Source organism: Stegostoma tigrinum, chromosome 8 (assembly GCF_030684315.1).
Source record: "Stegostoma tigrinum isolate sSteTig4 chromosome 8, sSteTig4.hap1, whole genome shotgun sequence".
Taxonomy (NCBI): Eukaryota; Metazoa; Chordata; class Chondrichthyes; order Orectolobiformes; family Stegostomatidae; genus Stegostoma; species Stegostoma tigrinum.
The window spans coordinates 75,095,943-75,120,187 of NC_081361.1; the positions used below are offsets into that span (position 1 = coordinate 75,095,943).

Consider the following 24,245-nt stretch of genomic DNA (forward strand, 5'->3'; position numbering starts at 1 on the left):
TTTGCCGGTGGGCTGAAACCCCATAGCAAGGTTGGAGTGGGAAACACTGAGACTCAACCTCAGGTTGTGGTGAAGATCTGCATCAGCCTGCTGGCAGGTTGAGGGTGTAAATTGGACTGGAAGTGGAACAGGAGATTTGGCATTAGGTAATGATCCTCATTTATTGGGCTGGTGCAGGAACGATAAGTTGAATGGCCTCTATATATCAGTGCAGCTGTGCTTCCAAGGTGGTCCATTCAATTTCATTCCTCTTTCTTTCTGGAGACTTTTTCTGGCATTTGATTCAACTGAATGGTTTGCTGGACCATTTCAAGGGGCAGTTCAGAATCACCGCTTTGCTGTGAATCTGAAATTGCATATAGGCCAGACCAGATAAACATGGCAATTTTCCTTTTCTAATGAACATTAGAGAACCAGGTGCATTTTACGACAATCAATAATGGTTTCATAATCATTATTAGACTTTTAATTCCAGGTTTTTTTTTACAAACTGTGGCCCTAAAGCATTACTTTAGTCTGTAACAGTACCAGCCTACTGAACATGTATCACAGCTTCTCCTTCAAATAAATGGCGAGTGGAATATTTGGCTGACCAAGTCTGTGGTTGTTGAGAGATAATAGGAACTGCAGATGCTGGAGAGTCTGAGATCCGAGATTGTTGTCTGTGATTTTTGAGTCTTGTTTTGGCAATATTCAAAGACAGGCCAACTTTCTAGAATGCAGAATTGAAGACAACAATCTCAAGCAGTGAAAATCTGGAATAACTGGAAATTTGAGGTCGAGGTATGCGATCAGTAAAATGTCATGAAGAGGTACAGCCAGTAATCCAAAAAGCTAATGGAATGCTGTCCTTGTATCTCGTGGAATGGGATGCAAGGAGGAAGAAGACCTACTTTATCTTTACAAATCCTTGTTTAGGCCTCACGTGGAGAACTGTGATCAGTTCTGGCCAATTCACTGTTGATTTTGGAGGCAGTGCAGTGTCAGATTTAACCACAACGTGACCTGGATTCTGAGCACAAACTGCAAGCAATCCTTTAATTTGCTAACGGCTTCCAGAACCCACTTGCAACCAATGTGGTCTGACCTGTGTACAAAATGCAAGGCAACATAAGGGGGCTGTTCATAAGTACAGGAAATGTTCATATGTCAGGTCTTTAAAATTACATCCCTGTACAAGATAGTACTCATTAGTATGAGCATTTGTAAGTTGCTGTTGTAAATTGGGGGACCCCTGTATCATGCAAAAGTAAGAGTAAACATTGACCCCTATAAAGCCAGTGGACTGGGGTAAGATCTTTTGACAAGGAAATCTCAACCACTGCGCCCCCACCACTCCCATCTCAGTTGCTGCTTTGTTCTTTGTTATTGCTCCTGTTTATCTGCACATGATAACCAGTGAGTGCTTAGTCATGATAGTTAAGGAGATGAAAATTAGAAGGGAGCAAGTTGAAAATGGGCTTGGAAATGCAGGCGTTTTATTATTGGTGTTTCTTGTAGCCGTTCATTTAAATCCAGTGTCTAACCATTTGTGAAGCATATGTCACTCTGTTTCACTTAGAATGTTTGAGCAGGACTTCAGTTAGCATCAGGGTTTGAGGTGCTGTAATAGGACTCTCAGTTGAAGCAATTCACAGGACTTTCCGGCTGGTGCACATGTGGCCTGACCCTACTCCATTGATAACTGAGGAGGGCCAGTAAGTAAATGTTTATAACTTTAACTCTCCATGTTCTCCTTTAGCACTGAGCAGGTAAGACGTGGATTAAAACAAGATTCCATCTGTATGGTTGTCTGCATGCTGTAGCACAAAACCTTTAGAAAAGAAACGGTCATCGCTAAAGAAGCTTTTAAGGTGTTTCTTTTGCATTTTGCCTAGGCTTACTGTGATGAGTATATTGACGCTTGGAAAAGTGCAAAACTTGATGTCTTACTTTGTCCAGCGTTAGGTCCAGCCCTCACTGCTGGATATGCCGGAAAAGTGACAGGTAGGTATAACTTTTTTATCAAAATAATATGTTGTTGTGGGGAAATTTCAATAAGGACAAAGAGACAGAGAGTGGTGTTGGGGTGATTGTTTTTTGGACTGGAGGCCTGTGATCAGCAGTGTTCCGCAAAGATCAGTGCGGCATCCAGGTTTTTGTCATTTATATAAATGATTTGAATGTGAATATTGGAGGAACGGGTAGTAGATTTGCAGACGACACCAAAACTGGAGGTGTAGCGGCCAGGGAAGAAAGTTATCTCAGAGTGCAAAGGGACCTTGATCAGATGGGCTAGTGGTCCAAAGAGTGGTAGATGGAGTTTAATTTAGATAAATGTGAGGTGTTGCATTTAGGTAGGGCAAAAGAGGGGAAGACTTATACACTTAATGGTAGGATTCTGGGGAGTGTTGCCGAACAAAGAGACCTTGGAGTACAGGTTCATAGTTCTTTGAAGGTGGAGTCACAAGTAGACAGGATAGTGAAGAAGGCGTTTGGTACGCTTGCCTTTATTGGTCAGTGTATCGAGTATAGGAGTTGGGATTTCATGTTGTACAGGTCATTGGTTAGGCCACTTTTGGAATACTATGTTCAGTTCTGGTCTATAGGAAGGATGTTGTTAAACTTCAAAGGGTGCAGAAAAGATTTATAAGGATGTTGCTGGGGTTGGAAGGTTGGAGTTACAGGGAGAGGCTGAATAGGTTGGGGCTATTTTCTCTGAAGTGCTGGAGGCTGAACCTTTATAGAGGTTTATGAAACGGTGAGGGGCATGCATAAGGTGAAGGTCTTTTTCCCAGGGTAGGGGTGTCCAAACTAGAGGGCATAGGTTTAAGGTGCAAGGGGAAGATTTTAAAAAGGACCCCCAAGGGGCAACTTTTTCACGCCGAGGATGTGTGTGTATAGGATGAACTGCCAGAGGAAGTGGTTGAAGCTGGTAAAATTACAACATTTAAAAGGCACCTATCTGAATGTGTATATGAATAGGAAGTGTTTAGAAGGATACAGGCCAAATGCTGGAATAGATTAATTTAGGGTATTTGGTTAGCATAGCCGAGTTGGACTGAAGGATCTGCTTCCATGCTGTATAACTGCATGGCTCTATGGCAGTCAGTATACAGGAATATGTGCAAGTTCCCCTCTAAGCCATTCACCATCCAGAATTGGAAATGTATTGCCATTCCATCAGTGCTGTTGGAGTCTCAACTATATTACAACCTATATCACTCATTTAGATGAAGGGACCAAATGTAATTTTCTTAATTTTACAGATAATGGGGAGGCAATGGCCTAGTGGTATTATCGCTGGACTGTTAATCCAGAAATCCCGGTAATGTTCTAGGGACCTGGGTTCGAATCCCGCCATGGTAGATGTTGAAATTTGAATTCAATAAATATCTGGCATTAACAGAATAATGATGACTGCGAATCCATTGTCAGCTGTCAGGGGAAAAAAAATCCCCACTAATATCCTTCAGGGAAGGAAATCGCCATCCTTACTGAGTCTGGCCTACATGTGGCTCCAAATCCACAGCAATGTGGTTGACCCTGAACTGCCTTCTGGACAATTAGGGATGGGCAATAAATGCTGCCTGACCTGTGACATCCTCATTCTATTAATGATTTTTTTTTTAACAAACACAAAAATAGTGAAGGGAGTAAGTTGTGAAGAAGATACAATGAGTCGAGTAGATTAAGTGAGTGGGTAAAATAGAATTGGCAGATGAAATAAAATGTGGGAAAATGTGAACCTGTTCCACTTTGGCAGTAAATTATTTAAATAAAGTGAGATTGTGGACATAGAACATAGAACATAGACATTACAGCACAGTACAGGCCCTTCGGCCCTCGATGTTGGGCCGACCTGTCATACCGATCTCAAGCCCATCTAACCTACACTATTCCATGTACGTCCATATGCTTATCCAATGATGACTTAAATGTACCTAAAGTTGGCGCATCTACTACCATTGCAGGCAAAGCATTCCGTTCCCTTACTACTCACTGAGTAAAGAAACTACCTCTGACATCTGTCCTTGCAGATACAGCAAGTGCTTAGGAAGGCATATGGAATGTTGGTTATTTATTGCAAGGAGATTGGAATATGAAATTAACGTATTTGCTACAGCTGTACTGTATTGTGGTGAGACCACATCTGAAAGACTGTGCACATGTTTTGTCTCTAGGAAATTGCATTAGAAGCAATTCAGAGAAAGTTCACTCAACTGATTCTTGAAATAAAGGAGTTAACTTATGAGAAAATGTTGGATAATTTGGGCCTGTATCCATTGTTGTTCACAAGAGTAAGAAGTGATCTTTAAATATTTAAGATCTGGAAGGCACTTTAACAGGGTAGATGTTCCTTCTATGACAGAGACTAGTACTAGAAAATACAGTTTAAAAATCAGGGGTCTGTCATTTAAGATGCTGATGTGTAATTTTTCCTCTTGGGTGTTAGTCTGTAGAATTCTTTTTTCCAGTGACCAGTGGAGGCAGTGTCATTGAGTATTTCTAAGGCTGAGTTAGATAGGTTCTTAAATGATGACGTCGAAGGGTGTAGATGGGCAAGTACGCTTGAGCCCACAACTGCAACAGCTGTGATATTAACAAATGGCAGAACGGACTTGAGCAGCCTGGTGATGTATGAAGGTTAAATCTAATTGCTAAATGACAATAGCAAAGGTAACTAATTTGCTATAAAGTCAAACTCGCATGTTCGCAAGTACGGTCACCGTCATTTGGAGGTCCGTGAGCAGTATAACTCGAACAAAGTATATAGAAGTCTGTGGGTCCTCTGTGTACTTATTGAAGTAAACTTCCTTCTGTTCCACTTTGGAGTAGGTGCACTCTTAAAATCATGTAACATTGAACTGCCTGGAGAGAACGTGGTTTTACACATGCATGCTGAGCCGCAATGTGTGGAATTCTGTATGGAAAGCAAAGTTTAAATTTCCAGCTGAGTCATGTATATGGACTCTGACGTAATTCTCTTTTGACTTTATTTTTTGTTTTTGTTAGTTTAGGTAATATTCAGCATGTGTCCAAAATGTGACTCACTTTGCAAAAGTGATTGGGAGACTCTAAGTGAAATAAAAGAACTGCATTCATCTTGACGTAGTGATTTATATAGGGCTACCTAAAAGTACTATTTCAGTGCTTTGAATTTATTTTTCCAAGTGCAATCACTATTATTTAGACAAATAAAGCAGCTACCAGTCATTACAAAGCAATGCCATATAGCAATAATCAGATGAAAGACTATTTATCTATTGTTAAAGTGTTGTTTGAAAGAAGCATCATTATCTGAGGAATTTAGAGAATTTTTTCATTTTCTTTGATTATTTCAGTGGGATCTATAACATTTGCCTAAATCACTGGGACATGAATGTTAGATTAGTTTCTGTGATTGAAATGGATGTTAAAAGCTGACAGAGTTCTGATAATAATATGCACAAATTCACTGGGTAAACCGGCATTCCTTATGAGCTCAGAGGCATAGGAATCAGTAAGGTAATATTTTGAGATTAACAATGAAGCCATTACGTTGCTGATGACCACAGTCAACAAAATACAAAATTCCCCAAGCATTTGAAGTTTTCTGACGGATGCATAATTGAGGCATGAGAAACAAAGTATATTTCACGAGATTACAGAACTATATAAACTACAGTACCCCTTCCAAAGTCGTGGTGGTGCTTCAGAATATTTTTAAGTTCTCTATAATCTCACCATCACCACATACTTCTCTCTGTTGTCAGTAATGCTGTTCTGTCTGTGCCACTGCTTTGGGCTGAACTGTATCATTTCCAGCTCTGGCATGTTGTTTGAGCAGAACTTCTTTAAAGGCAAAATTTTCTTCCATTATGAAAGCTATCTAACAGCCACAGCATTGCATTGTCAATATGATTTAAAAATTGTTTTCACCAGGATATTTTCACTGTTTCTCCCCCTTAGCCTCTGAACCATACACATTTTGCATCCCAGGCGAATGTAGCCTCCCTCTCAAGCTCTCTCACTTGGGTTCATTGTCCTGTTAAACTCCCGTAATGTCTCCTTCCGTGTAACTCCCCATGACAGTCATCGACATCCCCATGACATTGCTGTCTCCTAACTTTAACCATTCCTGACACCTTGTAATATTCACTTGAAGATAATTGAAAACATTGATAAAGCTGTTGTATTTTCTTTTCTGTACAGTTTCATCCGCGTGCAACGTTATTTTCAACCTATTAAATTTCCCATCTGGTGTAGTGCCAGTCAGTACAGTAACAGAGCAGGATGAAGAGGATTTGAAGAGCTATGTTGGCTACTGTAATGACCTTTGGGACAGGACTTTCAAAAAGGTTAGTGGACCTGATTAGAGGAAAAAAAACAAACTTTTTGAAACAAAAATGCCTGCATTGAAACACTCATTACTGTCCAGAAAGTATGCAAAGACCGTACCTAATGAGTCTGTGTTTACAAATCTCAAAACAAAAGTATCCAGTATTGGATGCCATTCCATGATTGGACAACATTTGCTAAACAATGAATGCTCTCAGAATTGTGCTGGCAATCATGTAAGATTGTTAATCAGCTTTGCAATCTGGCACATACTGGAAGCTACATTTATTGATCTACAGAGCCCAGTTCATTGCAGACAGAGAACATGTACACATATTGTTCCTTGTTCAAACACAATAAATAAGTGACTGCTTTTCTCTGTTTCATTCCTGAAGGTAATACCTTGACCAGAGTCAAACTACATGGTTTAAATTTAAACAAAGCTTGGCAGTTAACTATCAGTCGTCATCTCACTGGAGTAAAGACTTTAGCCGTAGTCCAAAACAAAGATGATATGGCATTAACCTGCGGAAACTGTTTAGAAGCTGATTGTTTTTGAAAACAGCAATGTACCATAACAATGTATCAGAGATAATGGGAACTGCAGAAATGGGAATTTCTTCTGATGAAGGGTCTAGGCCCGAAACGTCAGCTTTTTGCTCCTAAGATGCTGCTTGGCCTGCGGTGTTCGTCCAGCTCCACGCTTTGTTATCCCCTACTATAACAATGTTACCTTATTTGAACAGACAAATTTTAGACAAATTGGCACTCCCTATGTGTGTCGAGCACAATTTTTCTGAGAGACATTCTTTTGATTGGCTTTTCAATTGGGAACAGTTGTGAGTTCAGGAGGGCTGTTTTCCCACCTCTGTCTGTCTGTCTGTCTGGCTTTCTCTCTCTCGCGTGCTGTCTCGTGCGCTTGATCTCTCATGGGCTCTGACTTTTGCGTGGCCTCTCTCTCGCGCACACTCTGTTTTTCTCTCTGGCACTCTGTGTGTGTCTCTCTGTCTCTGTCTCTGTCTCTCTCTCTCTCTCTCTCTCTCTCTCTCTCTCTCTCTCTCTCTCTCTCTCTCTCTCTCTTCCCCCCCACCTTTTTCTCTCTTTTTTTTTCCCTCTCACTCCCCCCACCCACCCCAGCTTTTATCTGAATGGGGAAGTAAAGGAAATTCCTAGTGGTTAGCGACTCTTACCTTACACTCTAAGGAGTTCCCTCTGCAAATCTTCTATTGAAAGTAAAAGGTGAAAAATTACCTTCTGGATATTGAAAGGTCAAATCCACAGTGCATCAACAACCTCACAGCATCGGTGGAAAAAAAACCAAGGGAATCAAAAGGACCAAAATAAAACAGTTGTTTGTCTGTAATCCAGACTGGCACCAGAACTGTGATTCTGATTTTTGTCCTCCTCCTCCACCCATAATATTTGTGCCTTTGTTTCTTTGTGTTTTTGTGTATGGGAATTTTAAGAATGATGTTGAACTTTAATTACAGATTAGAAATTCAACTTTTTGCCATTGTTTAACGAACTGTGTTTGATTACAGTAAGTGGTTGTTTTCTTGTTAATAGAAAACCCGAGTGTGCATATTCTTTTTAATGTGATTTATGTGGTTGGGCCAAATTGGGCAATTTGCTGTTTTAATCAAATTTTCTGATAACTCGAGGAATAGTGGAGTGTGATTTCTGGAACTCGCCTGGTGAGTCTTGACACTAGTGCATTCACCATGACACCGTTTCTACCACGCAAATTCCATTTCCCAAATAATTAGCACACTCTTCCCATACAGAATTAAATTTATTGTTCTCCTTTGCATCAGGATTCTTGTCAAAGTTCTGATGAGTCCATGACAGAAGCTTTAGCAAATTGCCTATCTGTTTTTTCCATAATACTAAAAAATACTTCAGTTGCAGTCTCATTGGATTTGAAAGTAATGCCTCCTTGTTTGTAGCACAGCCCTCCATCAGCTCATACTTTTTAAGAGTTAGATCTTTTGAAGGTGTCTAACTTGAGCTCACACATCTGATGCTGAATTTTTATTCCAAGTGCTGACAAGCTAAGGATGGAAATCTGGCATCTCCTTTTACTGAACTGCAATTGACCTGAGTTTTCTGATGGAATGAGGCTGTCTATTGGCTATTTGCTTTGAATGCAAAGCGAAGGCCTTGTTCGTGCATTGAAATGGTTTGCCTGGCGCCCGCTGGTAGGCGAGTTGTTAATAGTGAAACAGATGTCACAGCAGCAACGTTCATTTTAAACTGCCTATACTAACCGTTTATGAACACTGCCATCTTTTTTGCTTTTGTTGGCATCTTGACAATGCACAATGGCTTCTTCCTTTTAGCTTGGCAGCCCATGTGTTTCCACTGGTTTCAATTTTGCTGATTCCAATGGCAGCTGATCTTAATACAGAAGTCCAATTGAGTTTTAACCTCATCATCTTCTGACCAAGGAGCTCAGTTCTTGAACACTTTTGTAAAGTTTTACAGGCGTACTTTGTGCCCAAAGAAGAAAGTGTTTATTAGACTAGCTACGAATATGAGTGATATTATGTTTGGCAAATAGGTTGGCAAGTTTTTATTACAAATCCAGAAAAGGAATCAAGCTTGCTGTATTCTTTATGTTATAGAAATATTGTCATACACCAAATAACAGCAAAAATTTAACACCAGCTCCACACCAAGGCTCAGATTGGCACAACTGTACTAGGTTCACTTTGGTGAATTTTTGTGTGTTCATTTAGACACTACTTTTTCAGCTGGTATCTCCCGTGAGAAACTTAAAAAAACAAACTTCCAGCTAAACCCACTATTACCTTAACTTCAGAACAGACATGCAAGTCCCTAAACTCAGTTTTGAGCAGTAATACAGGATTCCTGCCTTTGGGCTGCACTCTCCTGCACACCCACACTCAGACTGACCCATTCCACTCTGGATGGTTCTGATTTGATTTATTACTGTCAGGTGTACTGAGATACAGTGAGAAGTATTGTTTTGCATGCTAACTAGACAAATCGTACCTTACATAATACATGAGGGCTATAGAACAGAATGTAGAATATACAACTACAGAGAAGGTGCAGAGAAAGATTAACTCTGATGTTAGAGATCTGCTCATAAGTTTTGTAAAAGTGTGATAGAAGTTGTTCTTGAATCTGTTGGTATGTTTTCAAACTTTTTTATTATCTTCTCCCAATAACCAGAGAGGGAGAGGCCTTTGTTTTGGCTGCTTTCCCGAGGCAGTGGGAAGTCTAGACAGAATCAAATCAAATCACTGCTAGCACTAGGCAGCAACTATATTTCTACTTTTTGGATAGACACTGAACACAAATTCCCAGCTCTTCACTTTGAAGGTTGTCAAACGTAGAACGTAGAACAATACAGCCCAGAACAGGCCCTTCGGCCCTCGATGTTGCACCAACCTGTGAACTAATCTAAGCCCCTCCCCCTACACTATCCCATCATTATCCATATGCTTATCCAAGGACTGTTTAAATGCCCTGAATGTGGCTGAGTTAACTACATTGGCAGGCAGGGCGTTCCACGCCCTTACCACTCTGAGTAACCTGCCTCTGACATCTGTCTTAAATCTATCACCCCTCAATTTGTAGTGATGCCCCCTTGAATAAGCTGAAGTCATCATCCTCGGAAAAAGACTCTCACTATCCACCCTATCTAATCCTCTGATCATCTTGTATGTCTCTATTAAACCCCCTCTTAGCCTCATCTCCAATGAGAACAGACCCACGTCCCTCAGCCTTTCTTCATAGGGCCTGCGCTCCAGACCAGGCAACATCCTGGTAAATCTCCTCTGCACCTTTTCCAATGCTTCCACATCCTTCCTGTAATGGAGCAACCAGAACTGCACGCAATATCCCAAACAAGGTCGCACTAACATTTTGTACAGGTGCAGCATGACATCACGGCTCTGGAACTCAATCCCTCTACCAATAAAACCTCACACACCGTAAGCCTTCTTAACAGCACTATCAACCTGGGTGGCAACTTTCGGGGATCTATGTACTTGGACACCAAGATCCCTCTGCACATCCACACTACCAAGAATCTTTCCATTGACCCAGTATTCTGCCTTTCTATTATTCTTCCCAAAGTGAATCACCTCACATTTATCCGCATTGAACTCCATTTGCCACCTTTCAGCCCAATTCTGCAGTTTACCCAAGTCTCCCTGCAACTAGCAACATTCTTCCACACTGTCCACCACTCCACCAACTTTAGTATCATCTGCAAACTTACTAACCCATCCACCTATGCCTGCATCCAAGTCATTTATAAAAATGACAAACAGCAGTGGTCCCAAAACAGATCCTTGAGGCACACCACTAGTGACCTGACTCCAGGCTGAATATTTTCCATCAACCACCACTCGTTGCCTTCTTACAGAAAGCCAGTTTCTAATCCAAACTGCTAAATCTCCCTCAATCCCGTGTCTGTATTTTCTTCAATAGCCTACCATGTGCAACTTTATCAAAGGCTTTACTCAAGTCCATGTACACCACGTCAACCGCCCTACCCTCATCCACCTGTTTGGTCACTTTCTCAAAAAACTCAGTGAGGTTTGTGAGACACGACCTGCCCTTGACGAATCCATTTTGACTATCTCCAATCAAATTGTTGCTTGCTAGATGAGTATAAATCTTATGTCTTATAATCCAAAACTTTTCTGCAACAGACATAAGGCTCACAGGTCTATAATTACCTGGGTCATCCCTACTGCCCTTCTTGAACAAGGGCACAACATTTGCAATCCTCCAGTCCTCTGGTACCAAACCTGTAGACAATGAGGACTCAAAGATCAAGGCCAAAGGCTCCGCCACCTCCTCCCTAGCTTCCCAGACAATCCTCGGAAACATCCCATCCAGCCCAGGTTATTTATCTTCCGTCACACCTTCTAGAATTGATAACACCTCCTCCCTACTAACCTTAATCCTTTCAATTCTAATAGCCCATAACTCAGTTGTCCCCTCTACAGTATTTGCCTGTTCCTCAGTGAAAACAGATGAGAAATAATCATTTAGCACCTCTTTGATCTCCACAGGGTCCACACACAACTTCCCACTTCTGTCTTTGACTGGCCCTATTCCTACCCTAGTCATCCTCTTATTCCTCACAAACAAACCTATAGAAAGCTTTAGGGTTCTCCTTTATTCTACCTGATAATGTCTGCTCATGTCCCCTCCTTGCTTTTCTTAACTCTCTCTTTAAATCCTTTCTAGCTAATCTGTAACTCTGCATCGCCTCGTCTGAACCATCTCGTTTCATCGTCACATAAGCCTCCCTCTTCTGCTTAACAAGAGATACAATTTCTTTAGTTAACCACGGTTCCCTTACCTTATCGCTTCCACCCGGCCTGACAGGGACATACCTATCAAAGGACAGGCAATATCTGTTCCTTAAACCAGCACCACATTTCGATTGTTCCCATCCCCTGCATTTTGCTAACCCATTCTGTGTCTCCTAAGTCTTGCCTAATTGCATTATAATTGCCCGTCCCCCATCTATAACTCTTGCCCTGTGGCATGTTCCTATCCCTTTCCATCGCTACACTAAACATAACCGAATTATGGTCCCTCTCTCCAAAGTGCTCACCTACCACTAAATCAAACACCTGGCCTGGTTCATTACCAAGTACCAGATCCAGTGTGGCCTCCTCTCTTGTCGGCCCTTTGATGTACTGTGTCAGGAAACCGTCCTGCACACATTGGACAAAAACTGATCCATTCGATGTACTAGAGTTATAGCATTTCCAGTCAATATTAGGGAAGTTAAAGTCTCCCATAATGACCACCCTGTTCCTTTCACTCCTGCCCAGAATAGTTTTGCCAGTACTCCCCTCCACATCCCTGGAACTTTGTGGAGGCCTATAAAAAAGACTCGCAGCAGTGTTACCTCTCCTCTCCTGCTCTTCTGTTTCTTACCTCAGCTCATACCACCTCAGTAGACGAGTCCTCATCAAAAGTTCTTTCAGCTACTGTTCTACTGTCCCTGACTAACAAAGCCACACCTCCCCCTCTTTTAGCACCTTCCCTGATCTTAATGAAAGATTGAAACCCTGGAACCTGCAACATCCATTCCTGACACTGCTCTATCCATGTCTCTGAAATGGCCACAACATCGAAGCCCCAGGTACCTATCCATGCTGCAAGCTCACCTACCTTATTCTGGATACTCCTGGCGTTGAAGTAGACACACTTCAATCCAGCTTGCTGTCTGCCAGCACACTCCTGTGTCAGTGAGGTCCAGTCGATATCCTCCCTACTGTCATCCTCCTGTGTACTAGAACTACACCTCAGTTTCCCATCCTCCCTTCTGAGCTAGTTTAAATCCACCCGAATAACACTAGCAAATTTCCCACCCAGGATATTAGTGCCCCTCCGGTTCAAGTGCTGTTTGTAGAGGTCCCACCTTCCCCAGAATGAGCCCCAATTGTCCATGTACCTGAAGCCCTCCCTTCTGCACCATCCCTGCAGCCACATATTCAGCTGAAATCTCTCCCTTTTGTTTGCCTCGCTGCCACGTGGCATGGGTAACAAACCCGAGATAACCACTCTGTTTGTTCTAGCTGTCAGCTTCCATCCTAGCTCCCTGAAATCCTGCCTGACATCCCTATCCCTCTGTCTACCTATGTTGTTGGTGCCAACGTGGACCACGACTTGGGGCTGGTCACCCTCTCCCTTCAGGACCCCAAAAGACACTGCCAGAGACATCATGGACCCTGGCACCTGGGAGGCAACACACCAACCGTGAGTCTCTTTTGTTCCCAACAAATCTTCTATTAGTCCCTTTAACTATTGAGTCCCCAGTGACTAACACTGTCTTCCTATCCCCCCTTCCCTTCTGTGCAAGGGGGACAGACTCTGTGCCAGAGACCTGCACCCCAGTGCATGCCCCTGGTAAGTCATCCCCCCCCAACAGTATCCAGAATGGTATACTTGTTTTTCAGGGGAACGACCACAGGGGATCCCTGCACTGACTGCTTTCCCCTCACTTCTAACAGTTACCCGCTTTCTTCATGCTTAGGAGTAACTACTTCCCTGTAACTCTTGTCTATCACTGACTGCCTCCCGAATGATCTGAAGTTCATCCAGCTCCCGCTCCAGTTCCCTAATGCAGTCTTGGAGGAGCAAGAGTTGGGTGCACTTCCTGCAGATGTGTTTGGATGGGATACTAATGGTGTCCCTCACCTCATACATCATGCAGGAGGAACATTCCTCTACCTGCACTGCCATCCCTGCTAGTCCCCTTATCAGAAAGTAAAGAAAAGGGAAGCTCACCTGATTTGTCCCTGGTGTATAAACCTCAAGAGGCATGTAAGCAAACAGGCATCCAGAGTTTATGTACCAAGTCAACATGAACAGCTCAAAAATAAAACTAAAACCATGTCCGTCCCTCCTTAACTCAAAATTTAAATAAACTTAAGGTTAACATATCAACCGCATTAAAAGTTCTTTGCCTGACATGAGCTGCTCTCTCTTATGCTTGAACATAAGCAGTTGCTAACTTGGTAGTAATACACGTAGTTCTGTGTCAGAGGGTCCCATGCTAGAGACTTGAGCACAGAAGTTTAGCCAGATCCTCAGTACAATGCTGAGGCATCACTTTTTTTTAGGTAAGTTCTTAAATTGAGGTCCTACGTATTTTCTCAAGTGGACACTTCAGGCTCTAATTCAATGAAGAACAGGGGAGTTAAATGGATTGTTGAAGTTGGATCTATTTTCCTTGGAGAAGAGAACATTGGGAGGAGATAGAGGTGTTCAAAAGATGAAGTAGTTTGGATAGTGTCGATAGGGAAGAAATGTCCCCATTGATAGAAAGATTGAGAATGAGTGGATGTAAAGTAATGGCAAAAGAAACAATGAGGAGAAACACTTTCACATAGTGTTTGGTTAAGCTCTGAAATGTGCTGCTTGAGGATACAGTGGAGTTATCTTCAGATGAACCATTCATGAGAGAATTAAATTATTTGATAAGAAAAGAATGTGCAGGATTATGATGGAGAAGGCTTTACCTGTTGTGTGTGTATTTTGGGCTAAATATGTATTCGCTTATGACTTATTTGTTACTTATTTGAAGGGCCGACACAGGCATATCAGGCCTTCTGTACTGTAGCAGTTCAGGGATTCTGTTATCCCTGGTGTTACTTCAAATGAAGGGATTATAGAAAACAGAGGAGCTTACTCTGTGCATTGCCAGGATAACTCGCCATGACCAAAGTACTCTCCTGCGCTGGTGTGCCTTGTGTATCCCTAGTTCCTTGACAGTGACATCATTTGGTACACAATCTGAAATGTCCTGAAATTCTCTACACACGTAAGATGAATTGGTCCCTTGACAGGAATACCATTTTACCCCTGACCAGAGTTCCTCTTTGGTAAGGTGCCTTTGTTACAGCTTTGGCCTGGAGGTCCCCAGTGAGAATGACTTGTATTAAATCAGCAGTGTTGAATTTTTTCTGAAGGGTCCCAACCCAAAATGTCAACTTTCCTGCTTCTCTGACGCTGCCTGGCCTGCTGTGTTCCTCCAGTTCCACACTGTGTTAACTCTAGTCTTGAATGCAAGATTTAATACTGGCTGTTTGGGAAATTTGAGTGATTGTCTGGGAGAAGTAGGGTTGGGAGGTGATAATTTTCTCTTCAGGGATGTGGGGCAGATCCCTTCTAACAAGAATGGAACCAGCATGTTGTTTAACAGTTCTCATCTGAATTGAGTTAGGGTGAAAATTGCATACTGGACTTTGGATTGCTTAATGAAAAATTATACATGAACCTTGTGCTTAAATTATACTGTGTCTGAATCAGCGTGAATAAAGGGCAACAAGTCTGGAGGAAGATTATCTTGTATTTAACCACACTTAAAAAGTGAGTTGTCCTAAACAGATTTGAGAATGATGGGGATAGCAAACGATGTTCACATTTTCTTTTTGCCTTTATAAACTAGCACAGTTCTCTGAGAATTAAATGCCCTTCCATCCTAACTAATGCATTAGCAATGCAATCAATTTAAGATGATAGCAGTTTGCAAAGAGATTTATTGTTTATGTGCACATGATCAGTTTCCTTTCCTGTGTTTCAGGGTGTATCAGGAGCTGTTGGTCTTCCGTTAGCTGTGCAATGTGTAGCCTTGCCTTGGCAGGATGAACTCTGCCTGCGTTTGATGAAAGAAGTGGAAAGAGTTACTCAAAAGAAGAAGATGGTGTAAAGAGCTCAGCTGTTGAAGCAAGCTTTCAAAAAAGCTGCTTCCAACTGAACCATCATGCAGATGCTGCTCAACTTGTGGGGGAGGATGCATAGTTTGGCGCATTATCTATTTTGGAGTAATTAGTATAATTTAAGGATTTAAATACTGTAGATCAAATGGTGATGTATTTGATATATTTGAAAGATGTAAGCTAAGCTGGATACCTTTCACTGATCCTTGAAACACATCAGTATGTTGAAATGATCAGAAATTTATTGTATTTTGGTATCTCAAGTTTTTGATGCAATAAGACACGTGTTAAGTAAAAGATCTCTCAAAATATTGTAGTCAGGAATATCACAAACTGAATTGATACTTGGTTCCATAGCATTAAAATTAGGCTTCAGTTTCCATTTTTTGGTGTTTTGTTTGGTTGACTAATGTAAATTACAATACTGAATTAATGATGTGATTTAGGAATTTTTCACTGACCTTTTGGACACATGGATTGCTTGTTCCTTGAATCTATAGAAATTAGTCAAATAGTTATAAACCTGTGAAAACATTGACATTTAAACCTGAATTCCCAAATGTAGATGGATGGAGTTATGTCACAGGTTAAAGGAAAACTTAAACATGAACTGAATTAGCAGAATTCTGGAATTAGCTGAAATAGGGTAAGGGCAGATAATCGGCCTGCTCGTGGGAAGTCTGGTTTAGCCGTCAGTGATTGATCTATTGTCATGTGTACCGAATTTTAGTGAAAAGCTTTGTTTACGAGCAATACAGGCTGATCAAGGTAAGCAAAGATATACAGATCAGAGGTTGTAAAAAGATTTATAACAGAGGTATACAGACTGTATTGCACAGGATGTGCCGAGGTGAGATCAACGTCAGCAGGATCAGAATTATTTGAGGCTGGAGAATCTATTCATCTGTCTGATAACGGCCAGAAAGAAGCTGTTCCTGAACCTGCTGGTGCGTATGTTTTAAGTTTCTGCCGAAATGAAGAGGTTGTAGGAAATCATTACCGAGGTGGGATGGGTGTTTGATGTTGGCAGCCTTTCTGCGGCAGCGAGCAGTGTAAATGGAGTCCGTAGATGGAAGGTTGACTTCTGTAATGGTCTGGGCTGTGCACACCACCTTCTGTAGTTTTTTACAGTCCTGGGCAGAGCAGTTGCCGACCAGACTGTTATGCACTTGGACACTATTCTTTCAATGGTGTGTCTGTAGAGAAGTTGGTGAGAGGAATGATGGGAGAATGCGTGGGTTGGGCTACATAGAGACATAGAAAATAGGAGCAAAAGTAGGCCATTTGGCCCTTCGAGCCTGCTGTCCGATCCAATATGATTATGGCCGATCATCCAACTCAGTAGCGCATTCAACCTTCTCATATAACCTTTGATCACGTTAGCCCCATGTGCTCCATCCAACTCCATCTAGAATTCATATAATGTTTTGGCCTTGATTGCTTTCTGTGGTAGGAAACTCTGCAGGCAAACTACTATTTGGGTGAAGAAATTTCTCCTCATCTAGTGAGGATGCTTTACATCCCCTGGTCCTTGACTGCCTTGCCATCAGGAACATGCTGTTGCATTGACGCTGTTTAGTCTTGTTAGAATTTTATATGTTTCTGTGAGATTCCCCACATCCATTCTTCTGAACCCTAGCAAATATAGTCCCAACCAATTCAATATCTCTTTATATGTCAGAAATCAATCTGGTAAAATTTTGCTGCACTCCCACTATAGCAAGAACATCGTTCCATTGATAATGAGACCAAAACTGCCCCCACAATCCCAGGTGTAGTGTCACTGAGGCCCTTTATAATTGTAGCAAGACATGAAGGCTCCTACACTCTAATCCTTTCGCTATGAAAGCTGATATACAATTTGCCTTCCTTACCATCTGCTGATTGTCACTGTGTCATTGGTCTAATATCATACTTTATAAAATTGAACAGCCTATCTTCATTTTGGCAGATACTCTTCTTAGGAACAGGTAGCCAAAGCTCCCTGGGTGTGTTTAAACTCTGATTATCCCTCTCATCAAAAGCACCGAGGAGAATCCTTGACACCATATTTCAAGAACAAATACCCTTCATTGAGAAAGGCTTTTGAGATACCTGCATGCGTGCCATAATGACACACTGGCAACAACCTCCTCCATCCCACATTATCACTTTTGCTTTCCAGAACTAACACTAATTAGTCAAACATGTTTGTTATCCTAAAATAAATGTCTACAGAGAGAAATCCATTTTCTTCAACTTTACCTGTTGTATTTGTACATATTTTGGGTTTTATAGATGTGCTGTCTTACTACAAATGGGTAGCCAGTTTTGCATCATCGTTGAATAGCTTTTGTTTATAATAAATCAAGAAATGTGTGTTTATTGAAGAAACTGGTTGAATGATCTTTCATTTTAAATCTAATTTAGAAAAAGTACATGACCATGTTGAACAGGTTAAAACAATCAAATTAATGTTCTGACCTGTGAAGTAATGGAAGTACAAAGTCAATACATGTCTTCCATCTCAGTAAAAATGCTGTCTTTTATCTTTCTGTCTTAATCCCATCTTTATCATCTTAGTTTTCTGCACATGATTTTACAATGAATTTCTATATTTTAATTTATACTTTTGGTTTAAACATGTCATGGAAAGGATTCTTCAATCTGATTGGTTGATGAGTTGTGCTGTTGCTTGCCCATGCCATATGTCCCCTGCAGAGGGCCCTCTGTCCAACAGAATCTCTAAATACCATACTGTGCTCGTCAGAACCTATGAAGATTGGATAAGTGACCAAGGTTGACTGCCAGTTCTCCATTGGTGACGTCAAAGTCCAGACTTTCCCTTTGATATTAAATCCCATTTTGCCCTGGGTTCTGAGTTAAGAAGTTTTTGAACTGTATGCATATTTTGAAATCAGCAGAACCTCTTGTATCCCTTTAAGCAGATAAATTGATACAAAATGTGTTGTAATCTACAGATATGGAAAATGTACCTTTCCTAAATATATAATGGCCTCAGGTCCACCCTCTAATTGTATCTAGCATGTTTATCATTTTCTTAGAGCATACATGGAATTAATTGCCAGAACCTGTCTCTTTCACTCATAAGGTAATTGTGAACTCAGACATAAGATTAACCACAATAAATTTGCAACACATCTTGGATTAAGATAGGTTGTACACCTGACCACTGATTTTAATAAAACAACTTGTGTAACTTTCTGATGTTCATTGTATTTGATTTTTGTTTTAGTCACTCGGAGAATTAAGGATCATGTCTAATCTAATGACAGTATTCATTCCTTATTTGTTGTTTCTCACTTTGTCAGCACTTGATAAAACATACAATATAAAATGTGTAACCTAGCCTTGGTATGGTCTGCTGTGGCTCAGTGAATATAATTATATTAATGTCTGTGAATGATTACTGTACTTATTATAGTAATAGAATGCAGCTTGGACCTCCTGAAGAATTAATGACACATGAAACTATTTGGGTTTTTACTACGCTGAGCTGGCTGGATTGAAATGTGTAAATATTCTTTGAATTTTTTTCCCATTATATGCATTTAACAGTGTTCTTCTTATCACTTTAACCTGCACTTTAGGGGGAAAAGATAACGTATGGTAATATAAGAAATAAAATTTTCGTGCCCTTTCCCAAACCCCAGTGTGGAAGAAGTAGGAGCTTTATGTATTAGACAGTGGTAATGCATTGTGAAAATTTCAAAGTTTGAACAGAGGGTAAAACAGGGAGTTAATAAAATTGTCAATGTTGCAGATTTACAACTGAGGATCAGGGAATATTTATACAGGGCTTTATCTCAGAATGCTAAATTGAGGGGATATGCTTCATGGCGAAGTTGGCTGTACAAGCTGTAAGGAAGGAATGAGTTTGACATGCTCGATACCTTTTCTCGTTGATTTCTTTCTTATGTTATAACCATGAAGGATATCGCTATAACATTTCTAGTTTTCTATTGATATATAATAAGCATTCACCCCTAAATGGCAGAAGAAAATGGAGCGTTAGCACATTCAAAATGCATTAGTGTAGCTATAGCAATAAGATGCACGGTCAGACTTTGTTGGAGAAAGGTTCATATGTTTCAGTCTGTGTTCCTTTAAGGAGCATTCAATTCAAATCAGAAGTGTCCTTGGGTTATTATATTGTTCTCTACAAGGTGCTTAGGTTTTAGTAAAATGTGACTTTTCTAATTTGAATGTAATTTATTTTCTAGTGATGTTTGGTTCAACATGTGCGTGCACCCAATTATTACTGATGTTTGCCCTTTTTGTATTACTGTTCTGTTAGCTGGTTCTGCAATAGACAGACAGTAAGAATTTTCTCCTAGCAGTTACAAACCAAATCATGAGGTGAAAGGTGACAAACATATCACATCTTTGCTGATGCGGCTGGTGCAGCAAACTAAAAGAAATGACCTTGAGTATTCCTGGTATAAATGTCATTTTTATGCCTGTGTTTCCATCATCACATCTCCAACAATCTTGAGAGGTTATTTGTAGTATTAACTTTCAATTTTCAAACAGAAAAGCACATTCTAGTGAGTTGGCTTTAGGATTGACTTTTTTAGAAATACATTCAAATGATCTTGGGGGTATAATACTAAAGATGTCCAAATGTGGTTGACAAAATGGAATCAGTTTGTTCTTTCTAGCTGATCAAGTGCACTAGAGAGCTCAATGGTTCCAGTTTATTAAAACAGAGGAAATTTCATCAATGGAATAAGATGAAGTTATTAATTGTTAAAATGTATTGGCTATTTTTTAAGTTATACCGAGAAGATAACATGAGCTGTTTCTCAGAACTGCCGGAATTCTTGTGCTGAGAGCTACAAGGAGGCCAAGTTTTATCCCTGTGTGACATGAATAGTGGTCCTTCTTTCAGTAGTTCCATGCAATCTTGTAGATCTGAGAAGGCATGTAATGCCTTGTTCTGATTGAAGCTACTTTGACATGGTAACACTACCTCAGTTTTGCATGGAAATATCAGCCGAAATTATGTGCTCAAGATTCCTGACTTTAACTCATTACCTTCTGATCGAAAGGCAAAAGAGTGATGTATGGGAAACTACACTAGTGCATTGTATTTTGGGGTATGATGCAGTTTATTGAGTAGCATGAGAAATATGACAGAATTTCACTGACAGCTATGTTGATGGGTCAGATTTTTTCCTATTCTGAATCATTTGTTACTAAATTGCCTTATCACCATTTAAGCAACCCAATGGAGAGGATTGCAGGTTTCTGTCCGTCAATTTATATGGATGAAAATGCAGATTGTTCTGTATTCACTTTAAGAGTCTGCCATTTACAGGACCAACAGACTTCCTCCTAACACAATGCAACACCTTTTTTGGAGCATATTGCATGAGGGCATTATATTAATGTAAGACATTGAAAAATAATATTATGAAGTATGAAAGGAATTGAAAGAATGACATGCAATCACACCTATATCTGAAGTTGTTTCACCAAGGCATATGCAGTAAATGAAGATTCTGTGTTGAGGTGTATGGTTGGTCAAATGTTACATCTAGTTTTTTTGCAAAATGCAGCTGGGGACACTACTGTGAGGTTTGTGGTTCTGGAGGATGAGGGAATGCAAAGTCAGCATTCTCTTAAAGGGACAGAATTCAGCTTAAGGTCAAGAATTAGAAGCTTGTATACAGAATAATACCAGAGGAACGATTGAAATGGGCGAGTTACATTCCCACAAGCAGTAGATTGCTTTTAAAGAATTTATGAATTTGAAGTTGTTTCTTGCTTTTCCTTTTGCTTCTCTGTGAACCTAGCTGTTAGTCCTTTTACCTTTTTCCAAGTACCAGATTAAATTCTGATTTTTTTTTGTGTTGTTCCTCTGTTCCTTTCTTGATCCTTAGTGTTGGTTCCATCATTCAGAGTTCCACTGAGATATCTAACTGCTCAGTTATTGACTTCTACTTTCAGATGTTTGAACTGAGTAAGTGAAGGAAAATATACATCTGATGGCAAATGCTCCATCAAGATTTGGCTCCGTCTCTTGCCATTAAGTAAACTGAAATACTGGTAGGCAATAGCCACCAGAGGACGCTGGTCATCTTCCTCAGTCTCAGTAGTCAACTATCATTTGTTATAGTGATTAGTGAGATGGTTTTGGGCATAAACAATTATATAGTTTGGCGTTTGTACATGTTTAAATACTGGTGAATGCCCAGGGACTGGATTTACTTCCAAGAGAACAGCAATGATACAAGCCTCACATACAATACACTTAGGTCTGCTTAATTATTCAGCCTGTGTTTAAATATATTGTGATGATTTCAATTTAGTCCAATTCACTTGATTGGAATGCTTTAATGGCAATGAACATATACAGTTCCAAACTGTAATGTTTAATATTTGTGATCTAAATAAATCAGAAATCAACTAGTCTTCTGAAAATGTCTGATATCAGAACAATGTCTGTATAATTTAGTTAGATTAGATTCCCTACAGTGTGGAAACAGGCCCTTTGGCCCAACCCCAGCACATCCCTCACCTTCCTGGACCTCTCAGTCTCCATCTCAGGCAACCAGCTTGTAACTGATGTCCATTTCAAGCCCACCGACTCCCACAGCTACCTAGAATACACCTCCTCCTGCAAAAATTCCATCCCCTATTCCCAATTCCTCTGTCTCTGCCGCATCTGCTCCCACGATGAGGCATTCCACTCCCGCACATCCCAGATGTCCAAGTTCTTCAAGGAATGCAACATTCCCCCACAGTGGTCGAGAACGCCCTTGACCGCGTCTCCCGCATTTCCCGCGACACATCCCTCACACCCCACCCCCGCCACAACCGCCCAAAGAGGATCCCCCTCGTTCTCACACACCACCCCACCAACCTCTGGACACAATGCATCATCCTCCGACACTTCCGCCATCTACAATCCGACCCCACCACCCAAGACATTTTTCCATCCCCATCCTTGTCTGCTTTCCGGAGAGACCACTCTCTCCGTGACTCCCTTGTTCGCTCCACACTGCCCTCCAACCCCACCACACCCGGCACCTTCCCCTGCAACCGCAGGAAATGCTACACTTGCCCCCACACCTCCTCCCTCACCCCTATCCCAGGCCCCAAGATGACTTTCCATATTAAGCAGAGGTTCACCTGCACATCTGCCAATGTGGTATATTGTATCCATTGTACCCGGTGTGGCTTCCTCTACATTGGGGAAACCAAGCGGAGGCTTGGGGACTGCTTTGCAGAACACCTCCGCTCGGTTCGTAATAAACAACTGCACCTCCCAGTCGTAAACCATTTCCACTCCCCCTCCCATTCTTTAGATGATATGTCCATCATGGGCCTCCTGCAGTGCCACAATGATGCCACCCGAAGGTTGCAGGAACAGCAACTCATATTCCGCTTGGGAACCCTGCAGCCCAATGGTATCAATGTGGACTTCACCAGCTTCAAAATCTCCCCCCACTGCATCCCAAAACCAGCCCAGTCCGTCCCCTCCCCCCACTGCACCACACAACCAGCCCAGCTCTTCCCCTCCACCCACTGCATCCCAAAACCAGCCCAACCTGTCTCTGATATTAAAATGTGAGGCTGGATGAACTCAGCAGGCCCAGCAGCATCTCAGGAGCACAAAAGCTGACGTTTCGGGCCTAGACCCTTCATCAGAGAGGGGGATGGGGTGAGGGTTCTGGAATAAATAGGGAGAGAGGGGGAGGCGGACTGAAGATGGAGAGAAAAGAAGATGGGTGGAGAGGACAAGAGAGTTGCAATGGGAGAGAGATTCCCTGAGGTTGGTCCGGAGGGAGGAGGGTAACTTCTTCAGGTTAGGCATCCCTGGAAGAGGCTTCGCAGTTAGGTTAAAATTGTATCAGTGATAATGGGAACTGCAGAAACCTGTCTCTGCCTCCCTAACCTGTTCTTCCTCTCACCCATCCCTTCCTCCCAGCCCAAGCCGCACCTCCATCTCCTACCTACTAACCTCATCCCACCTCCTTGACCTGTCCGTCTTCCCTGGACTGACCTATCCCCTCCCCACCTCCCCACCTATACTCTCCTCTCCACCTATCTTCTTTTCTCTCCATCTTCGGTCCGCTTCCCCCTCTCTCCCTATTTATTCCAGAACCCTCACCCCATCCCCCTCTCTGATGAAGGGTCTAGGCCCAAAATGTCAGCTTTTGTGCTCCTGAGATGCTGCTTGGCCTGCTGTGTTCATCCAGCCTCACATTTTATTATCTTGGATTTTCCAGCGTCTGCAGTTCCCATTATCACTGATACAAGTCCACACCGCCGCTTGGAGCATCCCACCCAGACCCATCTCCCTATAACCCACACACCCCTAAACACTACAGGCAATTTAGCATAGCCAATCCACCTAGCCTGCACATCTTTGGACTGTGGGAGGAAACCGGAGCATCCGGAGGAAACCCACACAGACACGGGGAGAATGTGCAAACTCTACACAGACAGTTACCTGAGGTTGGGATTGAACCTGGGTCCCTGGTCATGTGAGTCTGCAGTGTTAACCACTGAGCCACCGTGCCGTCCCAAAGTGGAATTATAATTCTACATTTGTCAGGTTATGCCTAGTAATTCGCTACAAATCAATTGTTGACATTTGTAATGACATCTTAGCTATTTATCTCAAATGTGAATATTACCGGGTGTAAATATAGTGTAGAGGCGCTTGACGATCATGGTCAGGACAACATGAATAAATTGCTAAATGAATTT

General features: G+C 41.6%; 1 protein-coding gene across 1 annotated transcript in view; it reads left to right on the forward strand.

The window, feature by feature from the left end:
* Window positions 1–18,731, forward strand: part of LOC125456335 (vitamin D3 hydroxylase-associated protein-like) — a 91,628-nt gene extending 72,897 nt beyond the window's left edge. Inside the window, exons 13-15 of the mRNA XM_059647989.1 lie at window positions 1,878–1,986; window positions 6,175–6,320; window positions 15,389–18,731. Coding sequence (XP_059503972.1) covers window positions 1,878–1,986; window positions 6,175–6,320; window positions 15,389–15,514 — 381 coding nt within the window. The 3' untranslated portion in view covers window positions 15,515–18,731. The remainder of the gene's footprint in view (window positions 1–1,877; window positions 1,987–6,174; window positions 6,321–15,388) is intronic.
* The last annotated feature ends 5,514 nt before the right edge of the window (window positions 18,732–24,245 follow it).